Below are 23959 nucleotides of genomic sequence, written 5' to 3'. Positions count from 1 at the left end.
TTGAGATCTCTGAATGCCCTTTGATCTACGAAAAAGCGTAGGATGAACGGTGGGTCGAGTACGCACAGGTCGCCGCACTAAACCGGGCTTTCGGCTCAACGTGAGCTCCTAATAGTAGTATGATGTACGTTGTTGGACGTTGTTATATCCCAAAATCAGATCAGATCAGAACCAAGGGAGGCCCACGGGAGGTTCCACTGAAGGTCCACAGGTGTCCAGTGGATTTGCTTTTGGTCTGAGACTAACCTTGGACGGTCTCACGTGCCTCGAAAACGATCTCGTGTCCCCCGATGCCCTAATCTCACCACAATTCGACCAGTCCATTGCGATATATCGCCAGCTACGGTATTGGGCATTTTGGCACCCTTACATGCCCATTTCTACCAATCATATAGATCAATTACAAGTCTCATGCAGCTGTACTCCAAAAGCGCTAAACTCCTACCATCTCATGTTCATTTTACTACCTAAACTACGAAATACGGGGCTCTAAACATGATTCGGGACAATAATCATGCTCTTGTATTGGTAGCATCTCACTGCCGTGGAAACTACATACAAAAGCGCCAATTTCCAACTCCGGCACTCGCGGTTGATGCAGGCCATTGGGACGTTCATGCAGCCACTATCACATATATACGTATATAGAAAAATTGATATCTGATATACTATTAGATAGGCTACGAGGCAAAAGGTGTCAATGAGCACATTTATTCATTCCTCCACTGAGGAGAAAAGAAGGTTCAAGTCTGGGGGTAGACAGCTAGTCGGTCGAGGAATGCTTGAGCTCGCTGTTTGAAGATGGAAAACCCTGACTATACGAGCTATCGTCATCCTGATTTCTGCTAGCGCTAAATATCGCCCAACGCAGCTTCCGGGCCCATAAAGAAACGACACCATTCATATGTGTAGGCGAGCGACCCCTGTTGGATTGATTTTGATGTTTTGAGTCGGATCGGCTAATCCATTTCTCTGGCCCAAATTGCTCTACATCAGCGCCCCATAGATGCTTCGCTCGGTTGATGGCGCTTGGAATGGCGATGTAGGGGCCGGCTTGGACGAGAAGCCCGCTGGTGTAAGTATTACATATAGCCTAGCGTAATGTCATAGAAAATGTAGGAAAAAGGCGAGAGATACAATGCCCAGGATGGGAAACTCGCCGTACTTTCGAACCAACATAAATTGAAGAAAGGTACTTTAGAGAGCTCATATTGGAAAGCTACGTTGTTTGAGGGGGTTTTATGGTTTTCTACGCCATTGTATACATCTAGAAAGACCTTTTGAAGACAGTCTAAAAAAGATCATACAAGAAGAACAAGCAAAAACAAATTGGGATATTCTTACATGTACCGTCTGTAATATCATATCAGACCAAATAGATGGATCGGATTATTCAAGTCTTATAGAGGTCGTACATGCGGCCGACTGTTCTTGTACATGGAAAGTTCAGGTTGATAGGAGTGTTCTGCCGTACCTTTCAGGCCACCAACTTTCTGGTTATCTTATCGCCACTGGATATTTTCCCTTTACTGTAAACTTCCAGATCTCTCACATTCATCTATTGTCAACTTTGTTCCTTTTCCATCTCCACGCGATTTTTACAATGGCCTCCAAATGTGCTGCCTCATCGAGGCTGGCTTTGCCTGCCGTTCTGCGCAATGTTTTCCGCTCTCAGTTCACCAGTAACTTGGGCACTTCTGCAATAATTCCTTATCACCGACCTCTTGCCTCTGGTCCTCTTTTCTCTTCGAATATCCAGCTGCAACGGCCCTTCAGTGCAATTTCGCGCTTGTGTGATCACCAGAATGAATCAGCGCCCGCAGCCCCTGAACCCCCGGCCGTCACCGATAATACTGTGCCTTCTCAAGACAAAACACCGAAAAAGAAAGATTATGACTCATTCGGCAAGAAAGGTGGATGGAATAATCATAAGCGTCACCCTAAGGACCAGCGAAGGGACCCAGATAGCACCGGAAGAACCGACAGGGAGCGCAGAGCTTTCCGCAACGAGACTCGCAGGGAAGCTAAAAAGGAACCTCGCAAGGATTGGCAAGACAGAGCCGAAAAAGCGAAGCAGTTCTCAGAGAACAGGGGAAAGAGAAGGCCTGAGACCTGGCAAGTGCAAAAAGCAGCTCTGAAGGAGAAGTTCGCCGGTGGTTGGAACCCACCCAAGAAGCTTTCACCTGATGCCCTTGATGGAATCCGTCATCTTCATGCGAAGGCCCCTGAGCAATTCACGACCGCTGTACTCGCAGAAGAGTTTGAAATGTCCCCGGAAGCTATTCGTCGAATTTTGAAGAGCAAATGGCGTCCGTCGGAGGACGAGATGGAGAGTCGGCGCAAGCGATGGGAGAACCGACACGATAGAATCTGGAGCCGTATGGCTGAGCTTGGTCTTCGCCCTTCGACCAACCGCACGCGGACCCTTTCAGACTTCCATGTGCTATATGATGACAACAATCGCGAGCGAAGATAGTCGTCTGTGTCCATCATACTTTGTTATATATAGTTTTAATTTGCGCCTGTACAATAAATAATATCACCTATAACCTTTTACTGCTTTAATCTTGGGAATAAAGAACAAATTTATTATAGTAGTTGGTTGCAGCATAGAGTGGGTGGGTATCATATGTCATTTAGTCCGTAGGTTCGGGGTGGAGCTAGGAGCAAGGATATCATCGCCACGCAACTCCCTCAGCAACACATCTTCAACTCTACAACCAGCATGGTTCATTCAGGTTGACAGAATGCTAGTGGCGGCACATTTCACCAAGCTTCGACCTAACTACAGCTCATTGTGCCGGCAATTCCCCCCAGGCCTTGGCCCCCCTCGAACTGCAGCCCACATGCTGACACAACCGCCATGCCATCCAACATCCAAGTCTTCGTGAAATGGAAGGACCAGACTATATTTGCAGGAGAGGACGTGGAATGTACTATAACATTTAAGAACGTGGCCGATACAGGTGCCGATGCGAATAATGGGGGCGAAGGTGGTCAACATTCACGGAAGATCTCTCGAGTCGCGAACCACACACCCAACTCGAACTCGGAATCTTTCTTCGGATTTAAATCACCCCAGGCTCTCTTTTCTGGCCGCCGATCGTATTCCATCAGCTCGCAACGAACGCCTAATCACCGGGCAGCCTCATCCCTGAACTCTCCGTTGGTCGGCTCCCATAGCTTTCCTCCGAACAACGGCCCCTCTACACCACGAGCATGGCAACCAGGTCACAACCATAAACGATCCGTCTCCATCCTCTCCATTGATAGCGAAGGCCAACTCGATCCGACACCTTCTCCGCGCCATTACAACAGACACCAGTCAGCCAGCAGAGGTCATGGGCGCTCGGCGAGTCTCCAGGTTCTGCCGCGAAGGAACAATAGCTATGAGGATTCTTACAAAAAAGGTAGATGATGCACAGTGCCAATATGTGCTTAGGGGATCTTCAACTAATGACTGTCTCTTATCAGCGAGATCCCCCTCCCATGCCTTTCCATTTCCATTGACCGAGGCTCCTAGCGAGCATCCCAACGGCAGCCTGAGAGTTGATACCTCCCACTTGGGGCGAGCCAGCCGCGCTGGCTCTCTAGCGACTAGTCCAATAGGCACGTTAGAGCCATTGCGTGCACCTGCGCGACGACCCCAACCACCTCCTCTTGATTTTAAGTTTCCGGCGACGCCTTCGATCGATCCAACTAACACTCGTACCGTGCGCACCCCATCACCAAAGTCGGCAACAACAAACGGCACATCATCAACCGGTGGAAGGCCCGCTATCAGAGACGCACAAGGTCTCACTGGGCCGGCGCACCAACAACTAACTCGGATTATATCAACTACAAGTGTGAATGGGAGCAGCCGGAGCAGCGGGGAGTTCTATTCCGCCAGCGACCACTCTACCGAAACCCTAGGGTCTGAATACACAAATTATTCGATACAGGGTGCTCGAGCTCCCCCTCCCATGCGGCACGCACGGCATCATTCGAGTGTAGTCGCATCTCCCGCCAAAGCTTCCAACAGCCAGGCGCTGCTGATGGGCTATGCGCAAGTTAATGCATCTTTCACGGTCGATGGATCATTAGTGAACCAGTCAGCCTTCGACGAAGTCAAGCGAAAGGGAGTTGTTGGTGGCCAACCGGGTTCAGGCGGACTTCCTGGCCGCCCAACGCCAACGGCCGAGCGACCACGTAAAACCGGTGGCTTCTGGGGCGCACTCAAATGGAACACAATTGAGGAATCTATCAATGGTCTTCTTTCAAATAACGAACTGGACGGTCTACGAGAAATGCGTGGTGTTACATCGTCGAGATCAATTCCGCTGTTGTCCACCTCGCAGTCGCTGCTTTTTGTTGACCTCCGACTGGCACCAGGGGAGGAACAGTCATACTCTTTCTCGTTCTCCCTTCCCAAAGGTCTCCCGGCGAGTCACAAAGGGAAAGCAATCAAGATCTCATATAATTTAGTCATTGGAACCCAGCGGCCTAGCGGGCCTAGCGAGCCCCAAAAGGTCAACCGCATCAACATACCCTTCCGCGTTTTCAGCGGCGTGAATGGTAAGTTGCATTCTTCAGTTTGCTTTTCATCCAAATTTCTCACGTTTTTATAGAAAAGGGAGACATTCTTGGGCATGACTTGATGTCACCTTATGTAATTCTACGGGATGAAGCGAAGGTACAAAAGGTCGGGCCAGTGATGCCTGTGATAACGAAAAACCAAAGTGTTAGCAAGTCTCACCATTCCGCGGCCGATTTCCTTGGTTTTGTGGATGAAATTTTGGAGCAACGTGCGCGTTCTAACACGCTGTTCCCACCTGGTGCTGTGCCCTCGAGACGACCTAGCGTCGAAGGATTACCCCAGATGCTTACTACCAAGGATGTCATCGACTTTGCTATTCTTCGCAGCAACCAGGCCGTGAACTCTCGCCGCAGCCCCAATCGCTTTGAGATTGCCCGCGAAGGTAAACGTATCGCAGTGGTCGTCTTGAACCGACCAGTCCACCGACTTGGAGAAACCATTATCGCCACTATGGATTTTGGAGATGCTTCAATTCCATGCTACGCTGTACGTGCCTCGCTAGAGACGTCCGAAAAAGTCACCCCTACTTTGGCCATCCGATCCAATGCCAGCATCCACCGAACCACGCGGCGCATCCATGCTTCTCTGTTCGAGAACACACTCCATGCCACCCGAGTGGCTTTCAGCCCTGCTATCCCTATCGCAGCCACGCCTTCAATTTTGACGAGCGGTGTGACTCTCGAATGGGAATTGCGGTTTGAGTTTGTGACATCTAGTGTTCGAGGCGAGCAAGGGGCCCAACCCTCGGGCACTCGCTTACTCGAGGCCTTGTCATCGGATGATCGTGGCACTGTGTTGTCTGCTATGGAACATTTGAACTGTGAATCATTTGAGATCGCTATCCCACTGACGGTTTATGGAGAGACTGTTCGAGAACGGCTGCCTGAGGAAAATGAAGGCTACCCAATCTAGAACTCTAGATGTACACTAGATGTACACATGTGCTTGCCTGCTGTGCTTGCCTGCCGTGCAGGTTATGCGTGATTTTGTTTCGTTGGATCAAATATTCCCCTGGTGCCTTTGCGGGATAAACTCCCACGAATATAGGCCCCACTAGGCTCTGGGTTCCCATGTATAATTGATATTAAAATAAAATTGAATTCAAAAATAACCATGTACATAGTTGTCCTCGTATATGTGAATGTAAAATATATTCTTATAGTCTGTGACGTACATGTGGTAACTGGGGCAACGCGGTCAGTCAACGGATCGGATCTCACATTATCGACTTTAGAGCTGAAACCCGATAACATTTCTCTCCTTGCGCGTTTCTCTCAAACATATCATCCATAATCATTGTCAGGTATGGTTCATTGGCATTATATGCACGTCAGCAAATCTGCACATCTGATGGCATTCCTCAAACCTTGGACAGCAACTGATATTTGACATGGGAATGTAGGCATATCACGATCAGCGCAAACCCCGCCGAAATACACCCCCTACCAAAAGGGATTACTTTTTTTTCTCGAGCCTGAGAGAATATGGCTTCGTTCATCACCACCATGTCTGTCCCCGCTACCCCTCCCGTTACCCATTCCCCTTCCCCTGGGGAGCCTACCTCTCGCTCCCCGCAATCCCACTTCCCTTCTATTATCAGCCCTTCCGCCCTGTATCAGACTACTCGCACTTCTCATCTTCCCCTCTCGGAGCCTCCATCTTATCTATCGCCGGCGGTGCGCGCACTCAAACAGGGCTGCTTTGGACTAACACCTCCCAGCAATGCACGCACACGCGCCCCCTTCAAGCCCCGCTCGGCCGCCAAGGGCACGAGCAGTTATCAGCTACGACAATTCGCTGAAGCTACACTTGGAAGTGGTAGCTTGCGCAAGGCTGTGAAGCTTCCCGAAGGCGAAGATCAGAATGAATGGCTGGCCGTCAACAGTAAGACACATCTTGCGGAGTTGTACTGGGTGTATCTGCTAATATTTTGGCGATCTAGTTGTCGACTTCTACAACCAGATCAACCTTCTCTACGGCTCAATAACCGAGTTCTGCTCACCGCAGACATGTCCCGAGATGAAGGCTACAGATGAGTATGGTACTTCTTCAGCAAGTGGTTGACTCCTGGCTTATAAGTTTGGATAGGTTCGAGTACCTCTGGCAAGACTCGGAGAGTTTCAAGCGGCCAACCAAGATGTCTGCCCCGGAATATATTGAACACTTGATGGCTTGGGTTCAGAGCAATGTCGACAATGAGCAAATGTTCCCTAGCCGGATCGGTACGTCTCAACTATCATCCGTTAGATAGATATATTGCTCACCCGTATTTTCCTTTCAGGTGTTCCATTCCCCAAGACCTTCCCCAGTCTTCTCCGCCAGATCTTCAAGCGTCTATACCGTGTCTACGCCCACATCTACTGCCACCATTACCCAGTGGTAGTGCACCTCGGCCTCGAGCCTCACCTGAATACCAGCTTCAAGCACTATGTCCTGTTCATTGACGAGCACAAGCTTGCTAGCGGAAAGGACTTCTGGGGACCGCTGGGTGATCTGGTGGATAGTATGTTACGCAGCGACTGAGGATTGAATCGAGAATCTGGGTAGTAATTGTGTTTTGCATCTGATCTCCGCAGTCAGGGATACTGACTAGTTTACGGAAAGGATATCCTAACGGCGTTTCGGGTGCGGTGCATGCATTGTAGTATTTTAACTTGATTTTTTTGGCGTTTGGTGGCTTGACCTGACGCGAAGACCGAAACGATGAATCCATGGATATTTTTTTATTTCCGATTTCTTTTTGTAGAGAGGAATGCTGTTATGATTATTTTGCGGGCCATGGAAGCCTATATATGGATTGTCTAGACTAGGTTTTATACTTATATGGTCCTACGACTAGCACGAGAGATGATCAAAGGCTTTAAACCAACCAGCAATTGTGTCCTAGTGGTTATCAGTGGGTATAGTTCACCACTAGACCACTAGATGCACCAGTCTCAGGCTATGTATGCCCTCAGCTGTCACTGGATTGGACCTACTCTCGTATTTTCGTCTGGGTGGTTGACCCGAAGCTCAAACAATATTTGGATTGACTGCTTGGTAATGGACCATTTTATATACCAGTTAGTCAAGTCTATCATGGTTACACAAGCCGCCTTGGTATGCCAATGATATAATTTTCGAAGCAGTAAAGATTGGCCAGGTTCAATGCACTAACAATATCGCTTTGTGGGCAAAATCGGACGTGTGATAGAATCGACGACACGCCACGAGTGTAGAAGTTCCGTAATTATTTACCTCATTTGAAATGACACCAACAATGTCGAAGCTACGTCGAAGCCGCCAAGCAATTGTATGTACACGTGACTTTCTCCGTGCGTGCGTGCACGTGACAACGGGAACATTCGGCCCGGAGGTCTCAACCTTGCATCCTTGACTGAAGCAAGCACTCCGAACGTCGATATCACCTCTCCATTCAACCCTCTGCGTCTCCCCTCCCTCCTCGAGGCCACTCCTCCAGCCAATTGCACAATGATGTCCGCTCGCTTCGCCCGCGCTGGCCTGCGTGCCACTCAGTTCTCCGTTCCTCGCACCGCCGCCGTTAACGGCATCAGGACCTATGCCACCCCGGCCCAGGAGACCCGCGCCCCCGTCGCCCTGTTCGGCGTTGATGGCACCTACGCCTCTGCTCTGGTATGCACCTCCATTGCCCCCGTCTTGTCGCGACCTTGTGTTGGACTTTTTTTTTCGCGACAAACACCCCCGTCTTTCCCCGACCCCTCCCACAGTTGTGTTCCAACTCTTCAAAGCAATCTTCAAATCCTAATCAAAACAACCCGCAAACAAATTCCCGGAATCAATTACCGCCTCTAACAATGCTCGTCAATAGTACACCGCTTCCGCCAAGTCCGCTGCCCTCGACCAGACTGCCCGTGCTATCGCCAGCCTCGGCGAGACCCTCAAGGCTGACAAGAAGCTCGGCGCTATCCTTGGTGCTCCCATGCTCACCCCCGCCGACAAGCAGTCCATTGTCGAGGAGCTCGCTAAGGTCGCCGGTGCCGATAAGGCCGGTATCCTCAAGAACTTCCTCGAGACTCTCGCCGAGAACAACCGTCTCGGTTCCCTCGAGGGTGTCTGCGAGAAGTTCGCTACCCTGATGGGCGCTCACCGCGGCGAGATCGACCTCAACATCACCAGTGCTCAGGTACGGATTCCTTGAGCTGTGTTTCGGTCTCAGCACAAAAAAAGAAATCTAGGAGATAAGCTAAAACTTCGTCCACAGGAGCTCGATGCCAAGACCCTCTCCCGTCTTGAGAAGGCTGTTTCCAAGTCTCAGTTCAGCCAGGGCAAGAAGCTCAAGGTTGTTGCCAAGGTGCGTTATATTTGATGGTTTTTTTGGTTTTGTGAATGTTTACTAACTTGTTAACCAGGTCAACCCCGATCTCGTTGGTGGACTCGTCGTTGAGATTGGCGACCGCACCGTTGACCTTAGCGTTTCTTCCAAGATCGCCAAGATGAACAAGGCTCTTTCCGATGCTTTGTAAATGTAAATTAGCCTCAGCGTTTGAGGGATGGTTAGATTATAGCATATCGTCCCGGATGAACGGTAGCGTTCGGGAGAAAGGGGGATTCTAAAATTCCCTTTTCTACCTTCATTTTGTTTTGTTCTCATTGTCAATTGCACAAATTCATCTATAATTGATGTCTTATAGATCCTTACTTATCGGAACCCTACAAGGTACGGTGGACATCTTGGCCTACCGGGTTGACAGTGTGCAGTGTATTTCTAATCCCTCAATCCGCTTACCTTGGTGTCTGTCTACCTTCCGTATCGCGTGGACCCAACGTGCCGTTCTGATCGCCAGTCAATCCACCCGATGACTTTTTAATTATATATCCTGACTCTCCCCTAGGAGTGTGTGAGAGCATTTTGTGATACACCCATGCATAGAGGCAGGCAAGTTCCTAATGATATTATCCACGTTTACTTCACTATGAAATGCTTTAGAAATCAAGACTATACTCCGAAAATACTATGAATAAGTTGGAAATGGTAGATATCAGATGCAACACGTGTAAACAAGGAAATAGGAAAGAAGCGGGACAGTAACCACAAACAAGATGATCGTTATTATCGTGTCCATAACCAAAGGAAATGACCAGGAGAGAAGAGAAAGAAGAGGGGGGAAAAGAGAAAGGGATGCCTATATAAAGACACATCATCAAATAAAAGATGAACAACAACTACTATCCAATGCAGAATTAAGACTGTCCATTCTGCTCATTCTCCTTGTCAGCCCTCGTCTCAAACTCATCCTCATACGCTGCAATTGAAGCCGAGCTGCGAACCCGCTGCAGTTGACTCTCCACATAGTGGTCAACATGTTCCTGGTTGTCAGGGGCCGCAGTGCTACCTCTACGACTGCCCGCACGACTAGGACCACGGCTCTCGTCGTCATCATCCAAGACCGTCGACGCAGCAGGCGTAGCATCGCCAGAGTAGAAGTCACTACGGTTTCCAATGGAACGTGTAGTCGACGAGCGACGGATAGATGGGCGGTCCGAGCCGCGCGGTCGTCCAGAACGGGAGAAGATGTCGTCGAAGTAGTGCGATGCGGCGGCAAAGGGCGACCGCGGTGTTTGCGGTAGACGACAGTTGATACCGGTGTCGTGGATAATCTTTGCGATCAATCCTGTCCATCCGCACTGGTGCGATGTTCCCAGCCCGCGCCCGCTGTCGCCATCGAAGAACTCGTGGAACCAGAGATTGTCTTTCCAGTGCTCGTCGAAATCGAGGAGGTCTGATCCGGCGTTTACGGCGCGGCGGCCTTCGTCGTTGCGGGCGAAGAGGTGTTGCATGCGGTGCTGGAGTTCTTCCGCTACGTGTCCGAGGTGCATGTAGTCGCCTGAGCCCTTGGGACACTCGACTTGCAGGCTATCGCCATAGAACATGTGGAAGCGGAGGAGAGACTCGACGAGGAGGAAATTGACGCAGAGCCAGATGGGACCGCGCCAGTTGCTGTTGCCGCCAAAGAGAGAGGAGTCGGAGTCACCGGGAACGTAGCCAACTTGGAAGGTTTCGCCGTTGACATCCATGGAGTATGGATTGTCTTGGTGGAACTTAGACAGAGAGCGGATACCGTGCTCGGATAGGAACTCTGTCTCATCGAGCATTCGCTCGAGGATCTTGACGAGACGGTCTTTGCTAACAAGGGCTAGTAATAGTCGGTCGTCCTTGCCGCGGCGCTTCATGCTGGCAATGTTACGCTCGGCTATGTCTGGCTTGTTCTCAATGAACCAGTCCACTCGCCGCTTAAACGAGGGGAACTGGTTGATAAGCTCGGGCTCTAGGGTGAGAACCGCATACAGCGGGATCAAACCGACGAGGGACCTAATGGGTAGCTGCTGGGTCCATGGTCCGCCGTAGGAGATGGCATCATAGTAGAAGTTATCTTCTTCGTTCCAGAGTGACTGCACAGTGTCATCACCCGAACGGTAGGTCATTGCATCACTGATGAGCAGGAAGTGCTCGAAGAACTTGGATGCAATGTCTTCGTATATGCGACGGTGCTTGGCCAGCTCGAGGGCTATGTTGAGCATGGTCAGGGAGTAGAAGGCCATCCAACCAGTGCTGTCAGCTTGCTCAAGCACACCGCCAGTGGGCAATGGCTCCGAGCGATTAAACAGACCGATATTATCGAGTCCCAAAAAGCCGCCCTCAAACACATTCTTGCCACCAGAGTCCTTCCGGTTCACCCACCAGGTAAAGTTAAGCAGCAGCTTTTGGAATACACGTTCCAGGAAGTCCAAATCCTGTCGTCCGTACATCTTCCGTTCGATCTTGAACGTGCGGAATACGGCCCATGCGTGCACGGGAGGGTTCACATCGCCAAAGTTCCACTCGTATGCAGGCAGCTGACCGTTCGGGTGCATGTACCACTCACGGGTGAGAAGGTCAAGTTGCTTCTTTGCAAAATCAGGATCCATCATAGCCAGTGGGATACAGTGGAATGCAGTGTCCCACGCAGCGAAGAATGGATACTCCCAAGAGTCCGGCATCGATAAGATGTCGTCGATGTACAGATGACGCCACTGCTCATTACGAATGCCCTTTCGGCCCGGTGGCGGGGGAACTTCAGCTGGGTCACCGTTGCTCCATTGATCCCAGATGAAGTTGTAGTACTGCTTGCACCACATCATTCCGGAGAAGGCTTGACGCTGGATGTTGCGGAGATCCTCGCTCATAGGGAGAGGGTTGAGGTGGTAGTAGAAATCATCTGCCTCGGCACGGCGCTGTTCAATCACATCGTCCAGGACTTCTTCATCCAGGACTTCTTCCTTCTTACGGGAAACTCTAAAACGGACAACGGCGCATTCGCCGGGAGGGACTCCCTCGCCGTTGTTGAAAGCGTACCACGCAGCAAACTTAGTACCTTCATTGTCTGGGTTGATAGCGCCCTTTTCTTCTTCGACGATATGGCGGTGGAATGCGTCTTTGACATAGGGTGTATCATTCTCCGTACCCCATAGGAATTTGTTGTTAGTCTCGTTCTCGGTGAACATCATCTCAGGCTGGATATCGTCATCGCTCGATCCAACTGGAGGCGAGGGAGCAAAGGAGACATATCGCTCCCCGATTGTGCTGTGCTTTGATTTGGCCACCATCGGCCCCTCCTTTTTGATAGATGGTCTTTCCTTTTTCTTCTCGTCGCCCCAGGACCATGTGTTTCGGAACCAGACATGTGGGATGATGTGTAGATGAGCAGGCTCCGGGCCACGGTTGTAGGCAATGACACGGAAGAGCAATTCTTCCTCGTCGTCGGCCTCCTTAGCAGTCTCGATATAGATATCCCAGTAGCGGTTCTCTTCGAAGATGCCGGTATCAAGGATTTGATACTCTTTCTCCAAACGTGAGCGCTTTGCGTTCTCATCGAGGAGGTCTTGGTATGGGAACTTTCTCTGGGGGTATTTGTAGAGGAATTTCATGTAGGAATGCTATACTCCGTTGTCAGCATTTTCAGAGGCGAACTGGAGTGGATTTCTGGATGATTTTACCGTTGGGGTGTTGTCCACATGGAAATGTGCCTCCTTGACACTCTCACCATGATTACCCTGAGGGTTCGACAAACCGAACAGGCGTTCCTTCAGGAAGTCACTGTACTCCAGTTAGATTCCACGCGGGGGGCTGGACCCACAGCAGTCAAACTGAGTCTCGACTTACTCTTCGCCATTCCAAAATGCAAAGGCAATGTTCTGTATGCCGTGCGTATCAGATACACCGGCAATTCCATCTTCGCCCCAGCGGAAAGTTCTCGATCTTGCGTGATCGTGGGTGAAGTAGCTCCAGGCATCACCATCTGGGCTGTAATCCTCTCTGACTATACCATTAAAGATCGGTCATTAGCCTGTTGTTTCTCGATCTGGTCAGATATGCAAGCTCTCACCTGTGGCCCACTGTCTCTCCGCCTATACCAATTCAAAGAGCTTTTAGCACCGCCAATTTGTATATTTCCGAGCTACCCGAGGCCTCGACTTACCACATATGGTCCCCATCGCTGTTTTAATCAGTTAACAGGAATTTCTTAAAGCTAGTTTTGAAGTTGGAAAGATCTTACCTTCCAATACTTGCTTCTCTCGCGGTCTTCCTTTAGGCGCTTCTCTTCCGCTGTGATGACTTCTTTCCCATCGATTAAAACCATGATGATTGCGCAGAAGAGGTCGAGTTAATTCCAAGAAGAAGAAGATAAATGAAAATGAAAATAGAGGGGAGGGAAAAAGTCAACTAAAATGGAGGGGAATCTCAGTCCGTGCCAACCTGGGGCCCTGGAGAGAAACCTTGGAATGACGTGAATCACCGGTTCCACGGGTCCACAGGTTGAGATTCGGTGGATCATTCTCGGATTGGTCGAATGGAGGCATCTGATTGGTCGATACCTGTATGTTCGGTTCGGGCCTGGAAGGTGCACAGGTCATGGACCTTGATTTTGCCCAATTGACTTTTGTATTAGCTATACGGAGTATACCGAGCATACCGAGTATATAAAAGCTATATATACCTGCTTATTTAGGCTTACCCAGGTATGTCTCGTATATAAATACCTTATACTCTGGTCACTTATAACATATCAAGGCTAAGAAGGCGAAAAAGAAAATGAGTACTAGATACCTTTATATAAAGCGGGGAATAAAGAAAAGACTACAAACGCATTAATCATATCATAATTCTAGCTCGAATCATCCCGCTCAGAGCTTCTGTCTCATTTCTGACGATCCGGAGTGGACGGTGCCCAAAGATCGGCTTCTGCCCGAGCGTTGAGAATTGGTATCGGGAAGGAATGCCTTCTTATCGTGCCCGCTGTACAACATAGTAGCGCTAGACCTGAGACATCCATGTTGTACGGAGTAGCCAGCTCTTTGAGGCGACGACGTTTAGCTTGACCTGCAAGTCCACAATAAGCTGGTATTAGAAATTTAGAAAGAAAATCAAATGGAAATCCAGAGCTTGAAGTAAGTAATAGGAATTATGATCAGATAAAATTGGATTTCTTCAAGCGGGGATCCTCGCTCCACCTTCCATACTTCGACATATAACCTATCTTCAACAAGCACATCGTCCACATTCGTGCAGCACACTCTCTCAAGGATCAGTGCAGTTTTGAGTACTACAGATCCATAGGAAGAAGAATAGAAAGGAGATGGTGAAACAAATACAGTCCCAATATGTAGTCTAACCTCTAGCAGGCTGCAACGGCTATCTAAGAAAATGGCCCTGACCGAAAAGAATAACAACACCGGGGGATCCATGCTATTGTAGGTCAACAGTTATAGCTATACCTACTACTCCTAATGACATTGCTTTCAAAATATCGAGGGACACCCTGTCTGCAAAATGTATATTATCACCAGACATCCTAGCCAAGAACCCTACGAGATCACCCGGAAAGGACCAGTTTCCTGTTTTCCTGCTACCATGATCAACTGAGAGAAATAAGCAAGGAATCATATGAAAGCCACAAAATTATGCCCCGCAGCTCTGTAGCTGATAGCTCCGCAGCATTTGAAGCCCGTGCCCTCTGGGTTCTGCGCCACCAGGGAAACAGGGACAATGACGGAATCGAGTGGATAGTTGGGCATTGAATTTGTGACTGCAGGCCTGTGATTGGACGTTATAGTACGCCTATTAGGAACTCGCCTGCTTATCGTTCGGCTCGGGCCTGAAGGTGCAGGACAATTCCCGGAACTATATTCTCAGTTACTCCGTACTAAAAGAGATACGCATTACCCCCAGGGTATAAGTATGCAGGTATCCCGGGTCTGGGTATAAGTCTGATTGAAAAAAAAAGTTCAATTCCAGGCACAAAGGCAAAAAAAAAAAACATGGGTGAATCGCAGCGCCGTGGCGCTGCAAACGAGGGACGGCCTTGGGAATAGAAACCCCGCGGCCAGATCCATACAATAGGGGGGTTTCTCAAAGGATGCCAGAAAAAAAAAGATAAAGCTAAAAAGAATCATCCCAATAAAACAACCACACCGACTGGAACATATTGCGTCTATCAGACGCGGCGCGAGTCCAATATCACGGATCATAGAGAGAGTTCTGCCCTGATGCGCTTGTCCCAGCCTTAATCTAGTTCCGACTCCAGGATCGGATGGCCTTCTTTTGACCTTCCAGATCTTGACATTTGCAGATGTTCGGAATTCAGTTATTCCCCCGCTGCTCAGACTGCTCCGGCTGCTGCTCGTTGTTGGATCCTCCCTGGGAAGCTGTTACACAGTCAGATCCCGCTACAGCGCAAACCCGGCCAGCTATATCAATCGGCCCGCAAAATGATCAGATTGAGCGCTCACCAGCTGACTGGCCTTGTCCCCGGCTGGTTTGGGATGAAGTGTTGTCACCCCCGAAAGACTGGGACTGGAGGCGCCTCTCGGCCTCGCGAATGCGATTCTGCAGCTCTTCCAATTCGCGGTTCTGGATCAGCATCTGCTGCTTCCTTTGGGGTTGAGGTTAGCGCCATGAAAATGAGGGTCGTGATAACAGCGAGAGTCGCGTGAGATATCAATGGTAAAAAAAAACTATCAAGTGCCACTCACTTCTGGTCGATGGTTTGCGAAAGGTTGTCGACGTCAGAGTCAAGCATAAAGGCGCTGTCCAAGGCCGACGAGAAGGCTTGCGCCATGGTCCTGAGGTCACAGTTAATGGGACTATTTGATAATTCGACAAGATAGGGAAACGAACGACTGAGGCCGGGCCTTCGGCTTCCACTCGCGATCCATGTCAGACATGTTGTGTGGTGATTTGAGCTCTCTGGTTTCTGGGATCACAAAACGGGTCCCAACAGTTGAAGGGCGATAGAAGGGTGTGCGACCTGGAGACAGGCGGGGCAAGATCACGTCGCAGAATTAATGTATTAGGCGATTTAGGTATCGTCGAGACCAGGACTAGCCAAGAATCAAGCACAGATGAAACTGAATCGAGGTCGAGGATTCTGACGCTGTTGGGAATAAAAAATAAACAGGGTCAGTTCTTTATACTTCTCGACAGATAAGCCACTATCTGGTGGGGAGGCGAAAGAAATACCGGATATCAATAGTAGTCGCGATGAACAAGATAGAAGAGTGATAAGCAAACAACTTTGGAGACCTGTCAGGAAGCTAAAGGGGGGGAGGAAGAAGAAGAAGAGGAGAAGTGCGAAATTGAGAGATGATCATAGCCCACCGACTATGTTACTAGTCGCCGTAATTGGAGGTCCCATATATCTCCACCGGCAAGGAGAGAGCTCGTTAGTGTTACCAGTGTATTACAGGGGTTCTACGCCATTATGTGTCGCTAATTAGTATGGAGTAAGTATAGGTTTGTTTCAGGGGTTGACCATTTTATACTTCCATGGGTACTCCGTACATGTATCTTTCTTTTCTTCTTTTGTATTTTGTATTTTGTATGCACGGAGTAGAGAAATAGGGGTTGATTGTACATATTACATAGTACATAACACATATCACCTTGCAAACGGGAAATTAAGAAATTAAGAAATTAAGAAATTGGGAAATTGGGAAATTGGGAAATTACAAGGAAGGATTTCTTTCTTTTATACTTCGTAAGAAAAGGCAAATAACCCCTGACATGGGTTTCCAGGCATTTAGGGGGGATTTTCATTATAGGCACTGCATATAGTACTCCGTACGTAGGCTGGGATATAAGGATATAAGGTTGAAAATGTCTATGCTTTCAGATATTCGAGCAAACATTCGGATTTATACTTATATACATATATAGATTTATAGATAGACTAATATAGCTAGTACGGAGTACCCAAAGTCGTACGTTGCATAACTCGCATTCTGGCAGATTCCTCCCTGGCAACTGGTCACATGACCTATACCATACAGTACGGTAGCATCGTGAACCCTTCTCAATTCCAATCTCCATTTCCATTTCCATCGTCATTTCAATTCTACAGGGGCACTTTCATCTCTTGGCTTCGGCTAATCCTAAATTCGACGCGTTTTTACCTACCCGTTGTGGTCGCCGTTCATTTTTTTCCCGCTCAATTTTTCGCGCGGCTAGATTGAAGGGCTATGCGTATTGCGTCTCTAGCCTGTCGCGTTCACTATCTCTAAATACTAGCCAATCTAGCCAACCTAGTTCTCGAAGCTCGCAGTTTAGCGACACCGAACACTTTCCGTGACGACCCTGACCCCCGACCGACCACCGTGGCCCCCATCCTCAAAGCCTTTCCCCCCAGTGGCCGACCGGACGGGCAATGGGGGATGCCTCCTCTGTCGGCATACACTTCGTTTGAGTCCCTCCTGTTTTTCCAGTCTCTAGCGACTTCCGATTCCCGACCGGCAAGCTTCGGCTCAATCTCAACCCTTTTGCGCAACAACCAGCTTGTGCGCGAGAATGTCGATTTCAATGCCGATCGCCTGACCCCGGAGGCGCTGGAAGATCTCTATGCGACATTAATGCGCGATGGATTCAGTCGTGACAGTGCGCTCTCGGTCAACGGACGACCCGCAGATACCCCTAGTCCGCCTAATCCAAAGAAACGCAAGATCTCCAGTCCGCGACCAGATGGATTGACCGGCGGTTTTACCCACGCCACGCTCGTCCCAGAGCTAGTGACACACCTTTATGCCAAATATAGGGACCTAGTCACCAGGGAAATTAGGGACGATGAGAAAAAATACACAGAAATCAGGGCTGAGCTGGAACGGCTACAGCAGGAGGGCGACAAACCAGCCGCTGCGCCAGCTACAGCATTCACACCGGTGAAGCCCGTGCCTATGGAAGGGAAGGAAGCTGTTCTGAAGGAAGAGGTGCCGCACCCACATGTACAAGATCAGACAGGTCAACTTGTTCCGACGACCATCCCGCTCGCCCAGGACAAGGCAAAGCCCGAACCACAGCACATCGCAATAAATGTGCCTCTTACGACAAACGAGCCTCCGAAAACACACCCCGCCCCTCCTGTGACCCAACCTCAAGCTCCACTTCCTCAAGCGCAAGCCCCGACACCCAAACCGCAAGACATAGCTGGGCAAGCACCTCAACTGCAGCCGACTACCACTCATCCCCTACCAAAACCGTCCATCCAACCCACACTTGCTCCGTCTATCCAGAAAGCCCCACCAACCACACCAGCCGCGCCGCGAGTAACACCAGCACATCCGTCGCAAATCGCACCTCGTGCCAATCCTGTCCCACCTGCGCCCATTGTTACGGGTAAGGCTGGCCCGTTGGCGCCGGCATCCCAACGAACTCCCGCCCAGCCGAGTTTCCAGCAGTGGCAGCTGGATCCTTCTCCCCACTCACCATACCCGGTCGCCTCCCCAAGTGCTGCTACACCTCAAGCAGCCCAGGTCACTACCAAGCGAGCTGTACCACCACTTTCCACCAACCCGCCTTTGCCAGGGCCACAAGCCCAGACTCCTCTTCAACCTCCAGTTCCACAAACACCTGGCGCCATCTCGTCCACAGTTCACACACCTGTCCCAATTGGCCGCCCGCGTGTTTCCCAAACCCCGAGTGCCACATTCCCTTCTTTCTCTGAATCGCGCGCCTCCCATCCACGTCTGTCAATTGACACACAAGGCTCCTCCACACCGTGGAAGAGAACTCCTCGCCCGAGGGTTTCGCGCTCTCCTAGCTCACCACCACGGCCACGGCCGGAGGACGTCAGTCCCATCAGTGAACGGGGCCAATCACCCATTGATGCGATGGAAATGTCACCTCCCCCGAGAATCAATCTGGGACAACGAGCTCCATCTGCAGAAGATAAGAAATCCAGACGCGGCCAGCCTGACACCAAACCCGCGCCTGTCATAAAGACCGAAAAACTTGCTTCAATTCGGAGGACGCGTGCCGTAAGTTCGGCCTCTTCCCGGAGTCGCGGGCGATCCATGGCTTCGCGCGATGGGTCTGCTGCGCCATCGGAAGACACTCTACGTGAATCACGAGCAACTGGCCGCCGAAAGGGTGCAGCTGCTGCCGCGGACGAAGGGACCCCCAGACCGCGGACAAAGCGTAAACGCGGTGCAAGTGAAGCAGTGGAACTGGAACCCCACCCTGCGGATATCCCGAGATTCGACACGACTCAGTATGTCATGGCTACACGCAACTTCCACCGGACTGCGGCACCGATCATGAACGATGTAGCCACCCACAAGCTTGCCTCCATCTTTGCCAAGCCAATTAGCGAGCGTGACGCCCCTGGTTACCACGATCTCATCTATCGGCCATCTGATCTCAAGTCGATTAAATCTGCCATCCACCAGGGAAGCAAAGCCGTCGCCACCGCAGGAGAATCAGCCAGCACCCCGGCCGGGGATGGAGAGTCTCCCGTTCCTGGTGGCACGCCGTCCAAAAGCGGCGTGCTCATGTTGCAGAAGAATGAGGATTTCATACCACCAAAGGGAGTTGTGAACTCTGCACAACTGGAGAAAGAGTTGATTCGCATGTTCGCCAACGCTATCATGTTCAACCCAATTCCCCAGCGAGGATTTGGACCTGCCTTCCCTATGTCTACTGACCGTGGTTCGCGTGAGAGTACCCAACTGGGTGATTCTGACGAGGGCGGTATCATTCATGATTCGATGGAGATGTTTGAGGATGTTCAGCAGGCTGTTACTCGATGGCGGGCTGCTGAACGCACTGCTGATGAATTGGCTAATAAGAATGTCCTCTCCCTTCGGCGTGGAAGTGCCAGTGATTTTAACACTGACAGTACTGATGATGTGAAAGGGTGATTGATTTCAACCGCCATCTTGTATTATGAACTTTGTATTTGATTAGGATCGGTTTACTGGATTTGGAAATGAAATGCCATGATGTCTTTCGTCGGTGCCTTCGATAGCCCGACAGTTATTAATACTTCTGCTCTCCGTGTATACATACATACAAGAATAGTTAGTCGCCTTTGTGGCCTTGGCATTTCTTTTTAAGCTGTTCTTCTTAGATGTTTTTTTAGATGATTTTTAATAGATGTCTTGCCCGCCTTCTCAGTTTCATAGATAGACTACAGGAGATGGTGGAAAAAGGTATAATCTTGGACATAGGTACATTTTCTTCTCTGTTTATATTCTTATTATATTCTCTACTCATGATAATGCAAACGGAAACATATCAACGTGTATATCATTGTCATAACCTTTCAACCGGAGCCAGTCCCGCTGCCCTGAGTCTATATAGTGGGGGTATATGTTTTTTCTATTTTTGAACCGCCGACCTCTAAGCCTGCTGGGGCTTCGTCCGCCCAAGCCCCTCCTTCGCATAGAAGTCCATCGGATACACACCATTATTCCCCGTATCCCAGTTCTCCCGCACGCCCAGCGCAACAAGCGCCTCATATGGTGTCAGCAGCGGCCGCGTGAACGCATATCCCCAATCAATACTCAACCGCGGACAAGCAATCTGCACCCAGCACTCCACATCCGCCATAGACGCCAGCTTACCAGGGAAAATCTCACTCAGCAGCAAGTTGACGATTGGGATGCCCCGCTCGCGCAGGTGACGCTCAATCATCGCCATTGTATGCGGGTTACCCTGTCGACCAAGCGAACCGAGGATAATCCCCCACTTTTTCGCGGTCTTGGCTGTAGCAATCGCATCCCGACGGATCGTGTGCATCTCCTCGTGCTCGTAGCTCTCGCGCGTCAGCGTTCGCGAGTACGGATCGTACCGGTAGGCTGGAATGGAGGGGTTGTGGATCATGGCGGATTCGAGGTGGAAGCGGCCATCGCCGAGGTAGAGGATTGCGTCGATTTCGGTTTCGGAGAGTTGAGGTGATGTACAGCCGAGGATCTCGCCTTTGGAGAGAGGTGTGATTTGTGGGATTATGACGCGGAAGCCGGCGCGCTCTAGCACGGGTTTCAGCCCGTGTAGCGTCGCGTTGAATTGAATCGTGCCGACGGTGGCAATTGACTGGCCTGGTTTGAAGTTGCGCTCGAGTGTTGCGAGAAGGTGGCTTGTGTCGATGCTGATGTCCACGAAGATGTAGAGGGTCTTGATCTGAGTTACGTCGACTGGGATCAGGCAGCTGTGCGCGTAGTGTACTAGCAGATCGCAGCCTAGGGCGCGCGCTGTGTAGTCGTCGATACAGCAGGCGCCGTAGGTGACGTCGCCCATGATGAGGGTTTCGATTCCAGGGCAGAACTGGGTGAGGATGTCGGAGATGGTTGTCGCGAAGATGAGGAGTCCCTCTGGGAATTGGAGGGCTACTCGCTTGGCTCCTGATGTGCGGACTCGGTGGATTGTCTTGGGGATTTCAAATGAGTAGTTCTTGGGGAGAAGTTCAATTGCTTCTTGGATCTCGGGATCGTTCAGAATCTCCGGTGGCACTTGGTTGAGGGTGCGGGGAGTGCGTCTGGGAGCGGCTGGAGGCGGAAATTAGATATGAATTTTAGTTGAGCCAAAGAAGGTGGTATATACCTGTTTGCACCGCTGTAGACTCGACATCTTTCTGACTGGTCGTATCCTTCTGGGCTTGGGCATCTGCTGTTCGTCGTCCGACAAATCTCTTCTTTGGCTGCCGCATTTGGCTAGCGGCTTGTGAGCCATCCTCATTCGAGGGCGCAGGAATATTTGGTTCCATAATATTCAGTTTTGAGATGACTCAAAATATCATTGGACTTTTGAACTTGACAAAATTTATTGGAATCGATATCATCCCACTTCCACGGCAGAAATTCTATGTATGTAAGCAAGATATGGTGTGACCGCCTTCCTACCGTAGTTAAGTTGATGCCCTAATTAACTTACTTCTCGACGCATTGATAGATTTGTAGAGGATCGTGAAGGAAGGAGCGAGAGGGTAGACTTTATTGATCACTGCCTTCTTATAATTATATGCTAACATTTCTCTTCTGCATGGTATTTCTAAGCTTCACACAAAATAGGGTTTGTGAAGCAATCAAAGAGAACAAATTTGTAAAACTGATTTCAAGCGCGTCTATAAGAAGGAATTAACGCGAAGAAAGAAAAGAGTAAGAGGAGCTGTGGGCTTTATAAAAGAAGCGGTAAATAACAGTTCATTCGATCTACTTGCTTTAGAGGGTGGAAAAAGCCAGTGATGTTTGGATAGGCAAGCAAGACAGCTAAACTGTCGCAGAAAGAGTTATGGCAGCGTGCTTGACATCACTTATTGCTGAACCTTGCTCTGATTAAACTACTCGGTGTTGTGGTAACCTCACTATATAGGCGGTATTTTTTTCGATGTCTGTAGCGAAAGGACATAAAAGCCGAACACCTCCCCAACAGTAACATGGATAGAACTAGGCGAAGCTGCTTTCCAGCATGACAACCTGCACGGCTCTGTTGCTGCTACTTGGCATCATAACCCAATGGTTCAACCCCAGTAATAGGGCAGACGCCTCTTTGTGGTGCTGAGGATCAGTACTCAAACGACCAGTCGTTTCAGGAAGCTAAGATCTGTCCTTGGGTAGTGCATTTTTCGTCGTCTGCTAGACTTGGCCTTTTGTTTCAATTTATTTCCTTATATCTAGCGAAATCTTGGTTTTGCGCTGTATGACATCTACAGGCCAGCTTCTGATCATAAAATCCCTGACTCACCCTGCTTCTACAATAATTAGTCAGAAGCAGAAACGTGCTACTTGCTTTGGTTCCTCCATAGTCAATGCTACTGTATACAGTAGAATTCAAAAACAGATTACCCCTCAGACACTGACGCTTTCTTTCCCAGCGTCCAATCCGATCGTGCTAGACTTAATTAGGATAAGAAAGTCCCCCCTCCGGGTCTGTCCCGAATGTAAGACTATGTACCTTACATTAGGAGTGCTAATTTCCCCGCTTGTGTTCCGTAATGTGTAGGCAAACAAAGGAGGATCCTAAACTCTTTAGGGTACGAACAATCGAAACAAATATCTCTGTTTCCCTGTAAACGAGAGATCTAGGTTGGCTATCATTGACTATTATCAGCTACCTTTCCATGAAGATGCAGTGCCTAGGTATTCCCATTAATCACCAGCTACGGTGTATCATTCGTGAAGCACCGTCGATAGATATGTGTCGGACAAACTAAGAGGGACGTGTGGTCAAATTGTCTTCAAGTGGGTTCATGTCAGAACATGTTTAACTTCTTTATGAGTTTGGGACATCCCTTAAAGTTGATGACAGTGACCATCCGTTATATGACCTGAGTTTTGCCCTCGTGAGAAGCTGACCCATACACCTCCCGGAGTACGCTGTAGTGAGCTCGCATTTGCTGGTTCTTGTTCGGACTTGTGCAGGCCAAGCTTTGAGCAACAGGTAACATTGGCTAATTAGTATAGCTTGGCGCAGTTTTTCCAAGAACCACCAAACAGATGGCCACTGAGGGAGTTAGATATGACCCACCTAAGCTGCGGAGAGCTGGTTAAGTTAATTACACAATTTTACTGCATGGAATATCTATTTGAGAGAACTAAGTAATAAACAGGCAATTAAGTGGTTGCAGGGAGAGTGGAGTGTATATTTGACGAAATGAACAATCTGCTCAACATCTGTACAAGTAGCTCCTCCACTTCAAATTCATATAAGTTAACAAGTCGTTGATTCGATACAAAATGACAGATAAGAATAATGATGTGGAACCTACCCATCTCGGAACAAAAGTTCGCTATCATCATTTCGAAGACAATCACTTTGCTTCAAAGAACGCCCTTGTAACCATCGGTAGCCAGAAAGCTAAAAATAAACACGAACAGATGTAAGCGGGATTCACAGAGTTGATACGGCATCAGCTTATCGACGGGTCATACATTTTGGCTAGACGGTCTGCGGATGACAAACCCCCCACCCCCAACCTTGAATGGCTAGCTTCAACCATTTCCTCAGCCTGAGTTCGAAGAGAACAGGAATTTGGAACTTTCACTTTAAAAATCCCCGAAAACGCCAAACGAGTTCAAGAAGGTACGTTCTGACCGTCCCAAATCATCACCATAAAC

The 23959-nt window shown here is 49.5% G+C and overlaps 8 protein-coding genes across 8 annotated transcripts; 5 read left to right on the top strand and 3 right to left on the bottom strand.

Moving 5' to 3' along the window:
- Positions 1-1603: 1603 nt before the first annotated feature.
- On the top strand, positions 1604-2476 carry rrg9 (mitochondrial ribosome assembly protein RRG9; the record flags this gene model as incomplete). Its single annotated transcript, XM_016739420.1, has 1 exon — positions 1604-2476. The coding sequence occupies one exon, from the start codon at positions 1604-1606 to the stop codon at positions 2474-2476; it is 873 nt and encodes a 290-aa protein (XP_016599330.1).
- A 387-nt stretch (positions 2477-2863) lies between these two features.
- PEX2_021440 (putative intracellular protein transport protein (Sat1)) lies at positions 2864-5491 on the top strand (the record flags this gene model as incomplete). Its single annotated transcript, XM_016739419.1, has 3 exons — positions 2864-3410; positions 3475-4557; positions 4611-5491. 3 exons carry the CDS (start codon positions 2864-2866, stop codon positions 5489-5491), a joined length of 2511 nt encoding a protein of 836 aa, XP_016599329.1.
- A 572-nt stretch (positions 5492-6063) lies between these two features.
- Positions 6064-7172, top strand: PEX2_021430 (Mob1/phocein family protein; the record flags this gene model as incomplete). The annotated part of the gene is made up of 5 exons (XM_016739418.1): positions 6064-6463; positions 6522-6615; positions 6668-6801; positions 6861-7082; positions 7156-7172. The coding sequence occupies 5 exons, from the start codon at positions 6064-6066 to the stop codon at positions 7170-7172; spliced, it is 867 nt and encodes a 288-aa protein (XP_016599328.1).
- An 878-nt stretch (positions 7173-8050) lies between these two features.
- Positions 8051-9063, top strand: PEX2_021420 (F1F0 ATP synthase subunit 5; the record flags this gene model as incomplete). Its single annotated transcript, XM_016739417.1, has 4 exons — positions 8051-8212; positions 8409-8723; positions 8802-8891; positions 8950-9063. The coding sequence occupies 4 exons, from the start codon at positions 8051-8053 to the stop codon at positions 9061-9063; spliced, it is 681 nt and encodes a 226-aa protein (XP_016599327.1).
- A 718-nt stretch (positions 9064-9781) lies between these two features.
- Positions 9782-13218, bottom strand: PEX2_021410 (uncharacterized protein; the record flags this gene model as incomplete). The annotated part of the gene is made up of 6 exons (XM_016739416.1): positions 9782-12514; positions 12575-12674; positions 12741-12897; positions 12964-12985; positions 13057-13074; positions 13135-13218. 6 exons carry the CDS (start codon positions 13216-13218, stop codon positions 9782-9784), a joined length of 3114 nt encoding a protein of 1037 aa, XP_016599326.1.
- A 2000-nt stretch (positions 13219-15218) lies between these two features.
- On the bottom strand, positions 15219-15802 carry PEX2_021400 (uncharacterized protein; the record flags this gene model as incomplete). The annotated part of the gene is made up of 4 exons (XM_016739415.1): positions 15219-15283; positions 15368-15510; positions 15611-15700; positions 15756-15802. The coding sequence occupies 4 exons, from the start codon at positions 15800-15802 to the stop codon at positions 15219-15221; spliced, it is 345 nt and encodes a 114-aa protein (XP_016599325.1).
- Positions 15803-16888: 1086 nt separating this feature from the next.
- PEX2_021390 (uncharacterized protein) lies at positions 16889-19765 on the top strand (the record flags this gene model as incomplete). Its single annotated transcript, XM_016739414.1, has 2 exons — positions 16889-16910; positions 17154-19765. The coding sequence occupies 2 exons, from the start codon at positions 16889-16891 to the stop codon at positions 19763-19765; spliced, it is 2634 nt and encodes an 877-aa protein (XP_016599324.1).
- A 481-nt stretch (positions 19766-20246) lies between these two features.
- dph1 (2-(3-amino-3-carboxypropyl)histidine synthase) lies at positions 20247-21609 on the bottom strand (the record flags this gene model as incomplete). Its single annotated transcript, XM_016739413.1, has 2 exons — positions 20247-21391; positions 21447-21609. The coding sequence occupies 2 exons, from the start codon at positions 21607-21609 to the stop codon at positions 20247-20249; spliced, it is 1308 nt and encodes a 435-aa protein (XP_016599323.1).
- Positions 21610-23959: the final 2350 nt, after the last annotated feature.

The sequence above is a fragment of the Penicillium expansum genome, assembly GCF_000769745.1.
Source record: "Penicillium expansum strain MD-8 chromosome Unknown contig58, whole genome shotgun sequence".
NCBI lineage: Eukaryota > Fungi > Ascomycota > Eurotiomycetes > Eurotiales > Aspergillaceae > Penicillium > Penicillium expansum.
This window is presented reverse-complemented; position numbering and strand designations above follow the sequence as displayed.